Here is a 16,205-nt window from a genome sequence, read left to right on the forward strand (position 1 = left end):
ATTCAGTATAGCTGTTCTTGTGAGAGATGATGTGTGTGTTAATCTTCATGGACATATAGCAGTTTGCAGGTTACATTTAAGTCACATCACATGCGTGTTTAATTTTATTTGTTAAATAAATGTTGTTAAAAAAAACGAATGATCCCGTTTAGCCAATTGCACGGCGATTTTACAAGGGAGATCCGTGGTGCGTGAGGACGGCAACAACAAAAAACCCATCATTATTGCAGAGGACAATTACATTCTCCTTAAGGAATGTTGCGCAGCTAACAAGCGAAATATTTAATGTTCGAAAAACAAACATGCTCAAGTAAAATACAGTAGAAAATATCAGGCACAAGTGCAAAGAAACTCAATATTTTTGTGCAATGGTGATGTAGACACGTGCAAATTAAAAAAAATTACAGTGCAAATTTGTGGGGGGAAGAGCCGCCAAGAAGAAGTTAGGTACAGCTGCAAGTATGCTGTGGTTTTTGAATCCTTTATATTAAGTTCACTTGCTTGCTTGCTTGCGCGCTTACGACCGTGCAAATCTTTAGGTCGTTTTTTAACCCACTTCCCGTGATCCAATCGAGCTGACATTTTGCACACAGACTCGTTGTGCGTGACAATTTATTTTCGTGAAATTTTTTTTCCTAAATTTTCCACTTTTTAGGATTTTTTTTTTCATATTTAATTAAAAATACCAATGTGATAAAAATGAAACTCTTACTCAAGAAAAACAGAAATGAATAATAAAATAAAACCGATGCAACGCATATAAAGGATTTATAGTGAAAAACGTTGTTTTTACGGGTTAATTTTTTGGTTTAATGGGGAAGTAAAGAGGGGTGGAGTTAAGGAAGGGAACCAAGCTCTAGCTGAGCGACAAGGGTGTCCCAGAAACAGGAAGCAGCAACCGGGTAGTCCTCTTTACCAAAGTTTTAGGAAATGGAGTTTTTAGTCGGAGGCTACGGGAGGGGTTTTAGAGGAACTAAGCGGTCCTTTGGGTCGTCAGCAGATTTTTTTGAAGATAACCTTTAGGATGAAGACAGCCCAGTGTGCGGTTATGTGCATTATTGTAAATGCCCATTCAGTGTTACACTCCATGAATGTGTGTACATAGTTGCATGATCATGTCTAAGATTGATTTTAATTGCCAATATTAGTAACAGAGGTGCTCTTGCACGGATATGCAAGTGCATATCTATTCTTCTTACACCATGCATGTCACTCTGCGATTGCATGAGCTTACTCCACCTTGCACATAGTGCACGTATGCTTCAGAATACAGGATGCACATAATTCTAGATTCGAAGCTTTCGTGACTGCAAGCATTCATATTCTTGTGTTTTTTCGGTAAAGTCACGTAGGTAAAAATTTCAAACTAAAATTAATTAAAGTAAAATAAAAATCACGACGTTTTGGAGGCAACACAAGCTTCCGTCTTCAGGTGGAACCGTCACAGAATTGATCTCACTTGATGCAGCAATCGTGCTGTGACGGTTCCGCCTGAAGACGGAAGCTTGTGTTGCCTCCGAAACGTCGTGATTTTTATTTTACTTTTATTAATTTTAGTTTGAATTTTTTACCTACGTGACTTTACCGAGAAAACCCAAGAATAGGATGCACATACTGCTGCACAGCAGCAGATCTATCTCTGCACGTGCATCAAGCAAGCCACACAGGGTAACGATGCGCATTGTGACTCAGCCAGGTGCCCAGAGACGTCCTTCACTTTCCAATTCGTTCTCAATCTTTGCCGTCTCTCTCTGTTCCTCCTTCTCCTTGTGCTCAATCTATGTTTTGTGTTCTTTTTTCTCTTCTCGCCACCCTTAACTGGAACAAACTTCCCCTCCACATTAAACAGTCACCTACGTTCACTAGTTTCCGCTCCGCACCCAAGACTCACTTATTTTCCTAGCTCACCTCACGACCCCTTAATCCCCCCCTTATAAACGCCACCGTTACTTTTTACTCCTCATATTCTCATATGGCTTTTACTCATTCCCCATTCATTAAATCCATTCATCATCACTATGAGACCTCCTTTTCCAGTGGCAAAATATAGTGATAGGTTTTTACCCTTTCAACTGGTACAAAAACTGACACCTTTATACAAGGCATCATGTTGGCAATAACCACAACACAAGCAGTCAAAATGCGAACAAAAAGAAACAACTCTGCTAACGATATGCACTACTTCAAGGACAGTGCATATCATTATCATTATAAGAGTTGTTTCTTTTTGTTTGCATTTTGACTGCTTGTGTTGTGGTTATTGCAAACATGATGCCTTGTATAAAGGTGTCAGTTTTTGTACCAGTTGAAAGGGTAAAAACCTATCACTCCATTCATCATCGTTTACTATCATCAATTTCGCTTTCACCGAATTGACGCAAAGCAAATTTGCCCATTTCTTCCTCTCATCTATTTCATTCACCTCATCCCCACCATTACATTCATATGTAAAATTGTGATTTATTTTTTGTAAAGCGCCTTAATTAAGGCGCTATATGAATTCCTTGAAGATAAGATGAGATTATCTCACACTGCAGAACGATTTTGCTCCATGGCCATCCTCAAATCCATGGAGGTCTGCGATTAAACAGGAGGAATTATAGAGATCGTCTGTCACATGCTGACAACAGGCTCCTAACATGCTGCTCATATATTGGAGTACAAAACAAGCTATGATATAGCACTCGTAACTCCGAGTAAATGGCAGAGGAATGACATCGGGTATTAATAAATTCACGAGAAATCTTACGAGCCGTCAGAACCACTGTTAAGTTGGTGCTCTCTAAACGTTTTGTGGACCTTCGTATGTCCGTTTTCTCTGTTTATTAATGTGTGTGTGTGTGTCAATATTTATCTTCTGTTCAGCTGAATCCTGTGAGAGGAGACGCTGCTTAAGGGAACTGGAGATGAATGATGTTTTTTTGATCCTCAATCACCCCTTGATACCCCAGCCCCATCCCCACCACTCCCTTTCCTCCGTCCACTTTTCTGGCGAGTGGCACAGTGTGTGTGTCAGTTGTCACACAGGCGATTATAAGCTGCCTTGCACAAGCAATTGAACAGTTGGTCATTGCGTTTTTACTCTTGTTAGCAAGCACAGGCTTGTACATCAATGCAGATCCCGATGGGTATTTTACAACTGTGGAACATCTATATATATAGACTACAGATAGCATATGCAATGTCTGTCCATGTGGCTCACAGATGATATTTTTTTCTAATCAATGGCATGCAACTATAACATTCTCTTCCGCAAGACAACAAAGTAAGCAGCGATAGCTTTTGAGAAATGTCAATTACAAGTTATCCATATAACAAGTAAGTGCTTCACAAAAACATGTGGACAGTTTAATGTTGAAAAACAAGTGGTTTTGTTCTGCTTAATCTTACAAATCTGGCAAGGTAGACACTTGACCTCCAAGGTCATTTCTTATAGTGTCTTCCTCTTGGTCAACGACCTCTGGGTGCCACTGCAATGCCTGTCTTGTTAACCTGTCACCTTTTGGAGAAAGGGAATAACCTGGGGGTTCAATAAAACATATTTTTTGAGATCTGGTTCAGGAGCATAGCGTAGATATTTTCCACCACTGAGCTACACGGCCACCAATCTCTACCATTCCTTCCTGATCCCCGTACTTTGACCCCACCTACTGAGCCTTCCACCATGCCGCTGCCTTGCCTTGCAGGCGTCTGGTACGGCTGCCTTGTCAGGAAAAGGGTGGTTTTGCTGGAGGGATGTAAGCGAAACGCCCCTGACTTCGGTGGGTTAGAAGGCGGGGAGGAGGCGGGGGGCATGGGAGTGCTGGTGGTGTTGTGTGCAGGGTTTGGCTGATGCGAAAGATCCCTCCCTCTTCCCTCCCCCTTCCCTCCCCCTCACCCAATGACGTTCCCTCCTACAGTTTTCCATCCTGTTGTCATTATTGTTGCTGTCCTTGTGTTTTTTTCTTCCCTGGCCATTCCTGGAGCATGATTTTCTGCATGAATTTGAAGTGCAATCTTTGTTTTGTTGGTCTTTGTGAACAATTGTGAAACTCTGTGATGCTGCTCCCCACACAGACTCCCACTGACCCACACCCTAACACACATGTGCAGTCATATGCTGTGTTTGTAGGTGTGTATGGGCCAGTCTGAGGTGGTGGTGTGGAATTTACAGTGGCAGAGTAGCAACCCAAGTTCAATTCTCGCCCTAATTATTAAAAAAACAGAGGCACTTGGTCTCTAAGCCTGGCCCTGGCTTTGGCCACTGACCACTGGGGAGACGAATGTGGCTGGGCATGTGTGGTACTTGCTCCACTGCTGTTACGTGATCTTTTCTGGTTTTAATAGGTGGCAACAAACATTGCCCAGAGCCTATGAGGTGAAAAGAGGAAGCTTTCTTAGGGAAGAGGGGAGCATAGTCAGGAGGTTGTGGGCATCTGTGGTTCCACATGAATTGGAGTTCTATGGAAAATTTCACGTCGTTTGTAGACGGACCATTTCACATAATGCAATGATCTTTTTGAACCTTTGTGTATTTCTACAGAAAACATAGTTGGCTGTCCCATAGGAACTATTTATGCTAAAATAAAAAGTACAATTTTACTAAATGGTTCGCATCAGAGGATAATACAGCAATATACCTCATTGTACTGTACTGCTATGTCCCCACATCTATGTTCTCTGCCTTCATCAACCTGCACTGACCAGCATGGAGAAATATGGCCAAATTATCCCTACGACCCAAATCTAGGTCTAGATTGAAAACTCATTTCCTGCGAACTGCTCTTTGTGCTTAGTTTGTTGTCCTTTCCCTGCACCTCCAATTAGCGCAGTTGGCTACGTACGCTATGAAAGAAGTTCAACATATATATATTGTGGGCAGGCCTCATCCACCAAGGAATTAACAATAGGGCTCTATATACTGTATATATATATAATTGCACCAGCTTTGGAGGCACACACTAGTCATCCTATAATCTTGAGGTGGGGTTTGAGGTTCATGAAATGGTGTCACCTGCTTGACATTCAACCACCCATCCGAGCTCTATTCTGGCTACAATCTGCTTAATTTACAAGATCTGACAAGATTGGGCACATTCTGGATGATTTGGTCATGTACAAATACACCACAGTAATTATATCAATAACTGTGGTCGTAAATTTGACACAGATAAGAGGATGTATGAGCTTATAGGTTTCACTCACCAGGTTTTATTTTTTGTCTTCCTGGGGTACATGAATCAGTAAATTAACATCTCTAGCTCGGGATTTATTTTTATCATACACGGTTATCGATTTTTTTTAATGTCTACGATTGTAAAATTAAAAAGGTTCCAATAGTTCGATTAGCAGTCAATGATACACAATCTGGGAGATTTCACTGCACTTCCTCAGCGCATTTGTCGCATGTTGCAGAGGTTCGTGGTTCGAGCCCAGCGGCCGCCCTGGTTAACACTGCGGCTGTTTGAAAGAAGAACACGTGTTGCTTGATTCACTTAACAGTAAACATTAAAGAGATTTTATATCGTTATTCACGAAACAATGGCCGTGTGCTTGCGTTCTGATTCAAATTTGAAAATAATTAACCACAAATTAAATGAATTTGGTAAAGCCACGTAACAACATTGCACCTATTGTAAATCCACTGCAGACTATAATTGTCGGTGAAACACAGCGTCTTCATTGTAACCTTGCGCTATAATAATTGCGCCAACATCAAATTGACTAATGATTTGATTTATGGTCACCGATTACACTTGTCTCGGCCTTCCTCACCATCTGACTTGCACCGTGAGCATGAGGCTTTTGTCTCTACCTTATGAAGGCATTGTGAACTATCTTTTTCGTTGTCTTTTGAGATTTATCCAAATCTTCAAGCCCCGTGCACCCTACTCTCCCACTCGCAATGCAAGCAGTGACTCACTGCCCGTGTTGCTGGTCTAGTTATTCGATGTTAATCTGGAAAAAGAAGATGTTACGTGATGTCTATACTCTTTGGCAGAGCCTGCCAGTTGCCAGGATATCAACTTCCCTATTGTGATTCCAAAGGCTCTTTCGAAAACTCGTAGAGAATAGGTAGAATGAGTAGCCTGAAAACAAACTGTACGGTCACAGTAAGTCGAAGAAGCTAATCAGGGTGTGCTTGATTCGGCCAGTTACAAACCAATCAGACAAACATATTCTTAGGTTTTTTCGGTAAAGTCACGTAGGTAAAACATCAAAATTAATTGTGATGTTTTACCTAAGAATATGAATCCTTGCAGTCACGAAAGCTTCAAATCTAGAATCAGACAAACCTTGGAGTGGTTCAATCTTAATTTAGGAGCTTTCGTGACTGCAGGAATTATTCTTTGGTTCTTTTCGGTTAAGTCACGTCTAATTTATTATTTTTAGACGTGACTTAACCGAAAAGAACCAAAGAATAACTTGGAGTGGTTGCCACCTGCCATTGTTAACAAACCAGCCATTCATTCTCTCCCATTATTAATACACCATCCACTGAATCCATGTCTATGTGTAAATAAACCAGCTACCGCTTTGATAACAAAGAAAACTACCGGAGATATTTTCCTTCTCATTATTAGCTGTGGCGTTCCCGATTGTGATGACTCATTTGTCTGCACAATGTGTTGGATGCTAAACCCACAGCAGCCCAAGCTAGCGCCAGCGCCTTGTCATAGGTCGGATGGTTCCTGCTGACGCTGCGTGTGCGTTCGTTTCGCCGGTGGCGGGGCATCCAGGCTGGCGCTTTGGCATGAGGAATGGGCGCTCGGGGCTCTTCCCTGCTGAGTACGTGACACCGGCTGCTCCACCGGAATACGAGCATCTGTCTGACCGGCCTACAGGCGCGCTTAGTGCTGCCGGGAGCAACGTGGCCGATCTCGACCGTGGAACTGAGGTCTGGACACTCACAAGTTCACACACGCACACACCATCTCGGCAGAAAACTATGGTGCTAAGTGGGTGGTAAGGTAAAGGTCCAGCCCTGCAATAATTTGCTCAAGCCACTGTTGGTGGAAGGGCTTACACTAGATAGATATCTATAGAGCTCCTCTATCTGGTATGTTGGCCTACTCTTCCAGGCTGGCCAGACGTGTTGGAAGTGGTAGCAGTACCCACACTTTATCCCCACCTAGACCCCATAATATTGTCATGCAGGTGGGTGTGTTAAATACAAAACGGCTCCATCTCTGCATCGTCCACTAACCCGTCTGCACGTTTCTGGATTACTGGCGTGCGCCTAAATTCTGCGCACTAATTAGTGATCGGTATTAATGAATACTGCGTATATTTTCACAGTTGAACTGTGTGGCTCTCAGATATGTTTTGGGTTGTCCGAGTTTTATCACGCCACTATATATTTGTTGGGTGGGACAAATTGACGTGACGAGCACGGAGAGTTCTCTGTTCGACAAACTGATGCCGGCAAATACTTAACGCTCAGAGAATGAATTGCTAAACAATTGGTATATTTTTTACGTGCACAGACATCGTCAGTGGCCAGCGAGTACACGGACAGCCTGGATGACTGCATGAGCGTTGCCTCGGAAGACGGAGGCTACACGATGCTCGATTTCGCCAAGAAGTTCTTCCGAGAGGCACAGGCAAACCAGTAAGTGCGTCGCCCAGTCTCGATGACCACTGGCCTTGTAGGGCTGGGTTGGCTTCCGTGGGTGTGGGTTAAGCTCACCTCCAAAACACAGTCTCATGGCACCGTGGCTGCATGTGCACACAAGGCGCAGCTAGTGCCAAAGCCACATTTTCACATTGCGTTCACTGCATTTGCAATTTTATGCACACGTGCATGAGCAGAAGTAAGTGCAGTTCCTGCAACAATGGACCTTTGAGTTGAGACCACTACTACCATGGTCACTGTTCCTGTGAATGTCATTCGTTGATTCCTCCACCCTTGTTGAGGACCTGGTCTACCAGACTCTTTTATCTCATCCACACTGTTTTAGAAGATCAAGTTCTTCTAAACTTTTTTCCAAGTTTTTTTTCCCAACCGTGCTTTGTTCAACAAACATATTAACGCTTATCTATTCCTCCTTCATTAGTCCTGTATTTCATTGGACACCTGCGTTTTGGACATTTGGGGCCTGTGATTAGCAACTGTGCAAAAAAAAACAAGAGAGTACTGTCATTAACGTTGTGAATCTGTTTTTCTGATTTGTAAGAAAGTACTGAATTATCTTTTCGTGTGTTTTTTTACTTTAGTCTGCATTACTTGACATTTGCAGATGAACACAAAGTTATTTAATCATATTCTCAAACACAACAGCGTTGTTTGTGTCATCTGGTTTAGACTTAACATCTTCCTTGGACAACATAGCCATTAATTTTATTGGTTATGATTATATTGTGTTATGAATTATATAATTTTCATTAAACTAGGACCCATATATTAACATCACGGACATTTGTTCAAGCAAGCCTGACTCTGCGGAGGCACTGTATGTCGAAATTGGTCCAGAGTTTTCCTATATTGAACCAATGCTGCTGAAATTACGTATTCCCAGAAGGCCATTTTGTTGACAGGAAGTGTAAAAAAGAATGGTCTTGTCATATGGAGAGACAGATATATGGAGGAGATATATTGTCCGATTATCCTTTGTCTTGTTTTATCCTTGAATGTGCATGTCAGAGCTTGATCAGCCATGCTAATTGGTTCGATGTGGCATTGATTGACAATGCAGTTTTATTGATTTCCACTTATTTTTGTCATACACAAACTCTTAAAAAATACATGCCACATTGTGATTCGCTCACAGAAATGGAGCGCGTGGAAAACTGCGGAAAGAAAAGGCTCCCACGGATCCCTCCGAGATGGTCAAGTACACCAAGGTAAGGCGACCATCATCGATTCACAAGGTCCCCTCCAATCAAACAACTTCAAATCGAGATGCCTTCAGCAGGTTTTACTAATTTGATCCAAGTCACTATTTAAAAGTAGAAGCAGTTTGAAATGCACGTATTTATTAACATATCATATTATGGTCGTTAAAAAGTGGGATTGGTTAAAACTCACATTACCTTACAAACCCCAGCAGAAAGTGTCCACAGTATATTAACAGCAGCTGGGTTTAGCCACCAAATAAATGTTAAAAAGTGGCGATCATTGGTTTGCCCTCCCTACAAACCGCATCGACTCCACAATGAGGCACGCTGGAGGCTTCTTAAACAAGGTCATGCCTTCTCTGGCCGACAACCGTCCCCATCAACTGGAAACCAAATTGTGAAAGTCAGGCCAGGATCTCGTGCGAATGACCGGACCACATCCATGAATTGCCTCCAAGGCATCAATGCAATGTTGGACACTTACGTGGGAAGATTCCCCATAATGAGAATCCATTGCCAATCTTAGCAACTTGGCATCTTCATTTTCACCAATCCCAGCATGGGGCTCAATCATATTTAGGCTTCTCTTGAGGTCGGACTGCACGGTGATGGGTACATTGGCTTTATTAACGTGTCAGAATCACTGTGTTGTGCATAAGGAGTAAACATTATATAAAGCTGAGGTTTTGTCATTGCGTTGGGTTGAAGCCGAGTTGCAGCTGCAGGAAAGAAGCTGGCTTTGAGCACAGTCATATTCATGTGAATGCTAGTATAGGGTCATAGTGATCTGTGTCTTCTATCTGTGTCCAGTCTCCCATCCAGGAGTCCCTGATTCACTCACAAGACCCCAAGTTCAACAAGCTGGCTGTGGAGGCCTTCCTTGGTAGGTGAACTTCCTACCACATACCTGTAGTTAAGTTTAGACTTACAACTTTTGTGACTGCAGGAATTCATATTGTTGGTTATTTCGGTAAAGTCACGTAAATAGAAAACAAAAAAATAAAAAATGATAATAAAATGAAAAATAATAAGATTAAAATTTTAAAATATAAAAAAATAATAAAAGCAAAAAACCCACGACGTTTCGATTGCAACACAAGCGGTCTTCATCAGGCAGAGAGAAAAGAGGGGGCAAGACTCCAAATGTAGCTGCTTATAAGGGTTCCAAAGGGAGTGGGCGCGTGAAAGGGATGCGCAGTGATTGCTGAGTTTAAAACCGTCGTCTCAGATGAAATTGGAAAGATGCCATCAACCACTTTGGGTCATGACTTCAATTTGTGTTTCCTTGTCAACCTCTACCGTCAGCAGTGTGGATGGGTGTAGCGAGGTGCAATTCCCCCCCTCCCATCTCTACCCCCCCCCTCATCTCTGCCCCACCCCCTCTCTCTCCCCCTGTCTCTGCCACATTCCTCCCCCCCATTGTCTGACTAGCTGCCCCGCCCACGCTGTTTGCGCTGCACAAGCTCACCTCCACCCCCTTTGTGTTGCTCCTGAAGCTCGTGTTGCTTGGGCAGCTCTTCCCCCCCCACCCACTCACTTTGGAACCCTCATAAGCAGATACATCTGGAGGCTTGCCCCCTTTTTTCTCTCCGCCTGATGAAGACCGCTTGTGTTGCGATCGAAACGTCGTGGGTTTTTTGCTTTTATTTTTTTCTATTTATTATTTTTATTATATATTTGTTTATCTTTTATTTTTCGTTTATTTACATTTTAGATGTTTTCGATTTACGTGACTTCACCGAAAGACGCAAGAATTTGTAGTTTAGTCACAGACGTTTATTTAAAATTGAGAAAAATTATCCATTTTGTCGTGGAGATCTGGATAACTATGCATATGCACCTAATGACATACAGAGCACACACACAAGTTATTGGAACCCCTTTTTTCCCTGTGAATATTGTGGAGTGGGTTTGGCCTAAATTTACAATTATAAAATTATGAATAAGACTTACAAGATGAGGAAACCCCCATGTTCCATATGGCCAACTCATGTTTATGGTGCCAAACTGTGGTAATGATAAATGTGTGTCTGTGTCTCATTCTCCACTCATTTCCACCCCAGCTGTGATGAAGTTCATGGGTGACTACCCACTGAAGGGCCAGGGGGAGGTGGACAGTGTCTTCTCCCTACTCAAGGTGAGATGCATGACGCAGATGAGCTTGGCGTTTTCACAGCATCCAGTGAGCAAAGTGTCACACGGTGATAGCAGCTCTCTTGGCAAGAACCAAATTGACAATGATTTATACAAATTTATTGAGTGAATTAAACAAGATGGTTTTAAGGTGTTGGACATGCCATGGGTTTCTGGTCTTCATTATCCTTTCCAAGTGCTGTGATCATTCCTCTTGGTTGTGGAAGTATTGTTTTGTTCAACTTAACCCTTTTCATATTCTTGGTTCTTTCGGTAAAGTCACGTAGAAGGGAAATAATAAAATAAAATAAAAATAAAATTTATTTTATTTTATTATTTATAAAAATAAAAATTATTTTATTTTATTATTTCCCTTCTACGTGACTTTACCGATAAATAATATTATTTTATTATTTCCATTCTGCGTGACTTTCCCGAAAGAACCAAGAATATGAATCCCTGCAGTCACGAAAGCTTTAATTTGAAATTTAACCATTTTCATTTGAGGCCATCAGGAGCAGGTTAGTTTTTTAATAAAGTGGGATTTATGGTCACCATATCCTCCACCATTTTGGTAAATTTCTTCCATCCCAATCTACCTTAGTTGTATTTTAACACTTATCTACAGTCTTACATACAGTCAGCCAATGCCTTTCAAGCATTTGCTCTATCAAACATTATCAATCCTGTAACTGTGGTATCCATTCCATATTCCTATGTCAGGGAGCAGTTTGTCTCAGGCAAAAATATTTGAAATCTTCTGAGTGGTGCATCTTAATAAGTCGTTTGTACTTTACCCATTTCGTGATAATGAACTGAATTAAATGTGATGTGGATTTTAACGTATGCTCTTGTGATTGCAAGCACAATGCTCACAATTATCCTGAAACTATGTCACACAAATGTACATGAATTGTTTGGTTGGTCACTGGAAAATTCGCTTGAACTTCAGACCTGACCAATGGGGCTAGCTAGCCAGTGTTTTTGAGGACAGCTGGTATAAATAAAATACAAATGTACAGTTTTAGCAGTGTGTGACGTCATATGTGTTTGCCTTTTCATAAGCCGAAGCCATGGTGATCTCACCAAATCTACAGGCCGTAGCTGTCTTGTTTGAGGCTCAAATGAGGGCCTGGTCTGGTGATATCAAGCCCTGTGCTGTGCCGTATGTTTCCAGTTCAGTGAGAATCAGCCGGAGATGCGCGATGAGATTTACTGCCACATCGTGAAGCAGATCACCAGCAACAAGAGTCCCAAGCCGTACGTGACACCATAACATGACGACATTATCATCTTTCATCGGCGAATAAAAGCCAAATATTTCTACCACAATGCAACGTTTTGTATAAAGGCATCTGTGGCTAACTGCTTTAACCATGTTTGGTGATTTCTCTCTTACCTTGCACCATTTTATTGTCAGAATAAGCAGAAAGTTCAACTTACGGTGTTTCATGCAAACAGTCCTGGTGTATAAGTTACATTATCCTGGCATGTCTGATTTAAGCATATTTTACAATGTACCTGATAGCAGGATTGGCTAATAAATTAACGTATCTGTTTACACTGAAAATTGTTCCGTTTAAATATATCCATGTTTGGGAGATTAAAATGCATTGCCCGGCAAGCTTCCCCAAAGGGCATGAACACAATGTAAAGTGTCTGCGACGACATCTCGAAATGGCTTACGGAATGTTACCTGTAGTATTTACCGGCACGGCTGCCAGTCTCGAACTGTCTTACCTCTGAAACAAGCCCCAAATGTTCAACCCGCTTGGCCACGTCGCCACCCACCGGAGCACCTTCCATGCTGACATATCAGAGGTCGCAAACGGGTTTTGATTCCTTACCCGTACCCGTACCCGGCCGCACCAGGGTCGCAAATGGGTACCCGTACCCTACCCGTACCCGTACCCTACCCGAAATGAGTGACAAACGGTTACTCACCAGTGACTCACGGCCTACCCGTACCCGTACCTGTACCCGGCCGCACCAGGGTCGCAAACGGCTACCCGTACCCGGCTGGGTACGGGTGGGTACGGGTAGCCGGGTATCGGGTAGGGTACGGGTATCGGTTACCCGGTTGCGACCTCTGTGACATATTCGTATCGGTTTTAACATTGCTTCGCTCTTCCCCTCTGGTCCGTGTGCAGGGACAGCTGCCATCGGGGCTGGAGGCTGCTGTACATTGTGACGGCGTACAGCAAGTGCTCCGACAACCTGAAGCCGTACTTGCTGCGTTACCTCCGCGAGGTGGCCAACGACAGCAAGGCCAGCTTCCAGGGTGAATGCAGCGAGAGGAGCAAACCGGCTCGGTCACTTAACTTTAACAATCATTATCGCCGTTAATGTGTACATGGTTGTCTTCGCCAGTCAGTGCAGTCTAATGATAATGTTATCATGCTTACAATGAAAAGGGCATTCTTCTGTAACTTTCTTCCTTATATTTGTGGTGACAGGCCAGTTGACCTGCGTACTATCAATTGGCGTTTGTACTTTAAATTATTATAACATTTTTTTTCATCATTGACGAATTTGGTTTAATATGGATACAATAAATGTATTCCTGCTAAAAACATCATTGCAAGCATCACAATGAAATCATCATCAAATATGTATATATTATTGTCAGAAACATCACAGTGTACAATCTACAATTGGAGGAAGCTTTCCATGTGTTGATATCACTGCCTCCAGTTCATGTTATTAGCTGATTAGGTATTCTATATTTAACCAGAAAATAGCCCATTCAAAACATGATCTCTTTATCATGGAAGACTTAGATAACCATAGCTAAGTTACTATTCAAAATGTAGTCAATGGTAGTTTTACAATAGTGGGTATGTTGGTTAATATTGGGTCGCAGGGTGAAGCAGTGGTAACACTCAGGCCACACCACAGAAAAGAGGGCTTTGGTTCAATTCCCAACTCGGGCACCTGTCTGTGTGGGGTGAATGTTCTCTCTCTGTTGTGCATGGGTTTCATCTGGGTCCTCTGGTTTCCTCCCATAGGTCAAGATAATTGTTTAGTGTTTCCCGGTGAGTAGTCTGGTGGTATGGTAACTGTCTCTCGTTGTCCATAATAGAGGTTTTTAGATTAAATCGCATAAATATAAATGTGGCGGGTGGTGGCGGGTTTAACGCGACATTTAAATTTACGCGATCTAACCCAAAAACCTCTTTTATGGATAATATTGTTCACGAAAACCTATGTGTTAAACTGTCTCTGTTTGTGTATGGCAACAATTATTACCCATTTTCCCCTGGCACACCAAAACTGAGCCAGCACAGGACCCTCACGTTACAGGTGATATTCCACTGCCTATTTGCTGTAACGAGCCGGAACCAAACCATGAGACGCTGGCCTCTCAAGGCATCTGAAACTGGCTCTGGGCCATGCAGGTCCAGGGGTGGGGCTATTGATGTGCTCGGTAGATCAGTACGCTATGAGGACACGGTATCATCTACGCATATCACCTGATATTCCGTGGCATGGCTCAGCATCCGTGGTCGAAGAACAATCTGGTGCCTCATGAGTCATGCTAAGTTGGCTTGGCACGTTCCCAGTACAGCTCTGTTTTACAGTGGAAAACCAGGTATGCATGTTGCCTTTAGAGTGGTGGCTTCCCCTCCGACCTGGCCTCACGTGCGCACCGTGTATGCATTGCTGCTGTCTCGGCAGGGATGGCGCGAGTGTGCGAGCAGCACCTGCGGCGCACGCTGCAGATGGGCGGGCGCACTCACCTGCCGTCCAGCATGGAGCTCAAGGCCTTGGTGGTAACGATCAGACACCCTTGCACACACAAGAAGAAGGGCGTGCAGCGTGCGAGTGAGTGAGTGAGTGAATGATTGAGTAAGGGAGCAAACCACTCACTTGCACAGCTGATGCAAGCAATCGCGTAGCTATCAATTGTGCAGGGCGTGCAACTGCACTGTCGCGCACGGCTTGGAGGTGCCCAAGACACTGGGCTATGATGGGGGGGGGGGGGGGAATTTGACAGGGGGCCCCATTTCATGTCATTCTTGCACCAGGTCTCATGCCAAACATGCTACGCCACTGAACTGAATAGACTGGTTGTGTTAGGTATACCTTTGAAGAATATCAGGCAATGAATGGTCTTTCATGTGACTTCCTTGGCATGCCACGATATGATGTACAACTATTATGTCAAAAGGCAGATGCAGATTAAGAAAAAAAACACGTATTTCTGTGCATTAATGGTTATGATTAATGAAAGAGCATGCAAACTGAGCTTGCCAGATGGATCAGAGATCAGAGCACTGAGTTGGCACAGCTGGGAGCTTGGGCTCAATTCGGCGTCGGTGCGTGTGATAATTAAGATTTTCAAGTGTAGTGCGTGGATGGGCTCAGCATGTTCACCAATTACGATATATATGTAATGATTAAAGTTGATTTTGCACATTGCTTGGAAAAATTGCTCACGTGTGATGTTAAAATATCGGTATTACTGCCAGGCAATGAATGTTACTCTCACTAGCAGGGTGAGTGGGAAAGCGTGTGGACCAGAGTTCACTTGAAAGGATCTTAGAAGTACTGATGTAATATTGGCCTCGTTGGGCTCTCTGCTCTGCAGAATATTTGAATAGATTATTTGTCTCTTGACATGACACTAATATCACCATGAAGATCAAGTTGGGGAAAATATATTTGTTAATAATGTGAACGTATACAAAAAATAAGCATGTAGTGTCTCCACTGATCCCAGCTGATAGAGATACTCCTTAATGACTTGATCTACATTCATTCTCATTCTCCACAAATAAATACAATTCTTTTTTATTCCCATCATCGACCTACTGTCCAGTTTGCTTGCTCAATCAAATGCTGTCGAATTGTATTAGTCTGGGAAGCTAATAGGCTGCTATCCTAACACATATTTTATTGAAATGTGGAGACAGAATGGAGTTTTGCTAAAATATGATTTGTACCCATAATGCTCTCAACAATGCATGGTTTTGTTTATGATATTTGTCCTGTCTTGGTGCCTTGCATGGTGTGGTGGTGGCACCCAGTCGCTGCCACGCCTCACCCTGTATGTGTGTATGTGTTCAGGCCGGGAGAAACTCCAAGCGGCAGCTCATCCTCCTCCCAGGAGCCATTGAGCGCCACGTGAAAATCAAGACCAATTCGGTGAGTGTGTGGCACCATCACCATGGGGAAACAGGAGCAACAAGAACACACACAACTACAGCATGAGATACCCCCATTATAGAGATAACATTTGTGATATCATTTAT

The 16,205-nt window shown here is 42.9% G+C and overlaps 1 protein-coding gene across 1 annotated transcript in view; it reads left to right on the forward strand.

Annotated features, from left to right (window-relative positions):
• MYO15A (myosin XVA) overlaps nucleotides 1-16,205 on the forward strand; it is a 160,194-nt gene that overhangs the window by 125,105 nt on the left and 18,884 nt on the right. Inside the window, exons 51-59 of the mRNA XM_078861186.1 lie at nucleotides 6,720-6,877; nucleotides 7,467-7,591; nucleotides 8,751-8,823; nucleotides 9,628-9,700; nucleotides 10,881-10,954; nucleotides 12,128-12,210; nucleotides 13,101-13,231; nucleotides 14,629-14,723; nucleotides 16,021-16,098. Coding sequence (XP_078717312.1) covers nucleotides 6,720-6,877; nucleotides 7,467-7,591; nucleotides 8,751-8,823; nucleotides 9,628-9,700; nucleotides 10,881-10,954; nucleotides 12,128-12,210; nucleotides 13,101-13,231; nucleotides 14,629-14,723; nucleotides 16,021-16,098 — 890 coding nt within the window. The remainder of the gene's footprint in view (nucleotides 1-6,719; nucleotides 6,878-7,466; nucleotides 7,592-8,750; nucleotides 8,824-9,627; nucleotides 9,701-10,880; nucleotides 10,955-12,127; nucleotides 12,211-13,100; nucleotides 13,232-14,628; nucleotides 14,724-16,020; nucleotides 16,099-16,205) is intronic.

The sequence above is a fragment of the Lampetra fluviatilis genome, chromosome 1 (assembly GCF_964198595.1).
Source record: "Lampetra fluviatilis chromosome 1, kcLamFluv1.1, whole genome shotgun sequence".
Lineage (NCBI taxonomy): Eukaryota > Metazoa > Chordata > Hyperoartia > Petromyzontiformes > Petromyzontidae > Lampetra > Lampetra fluviatilis.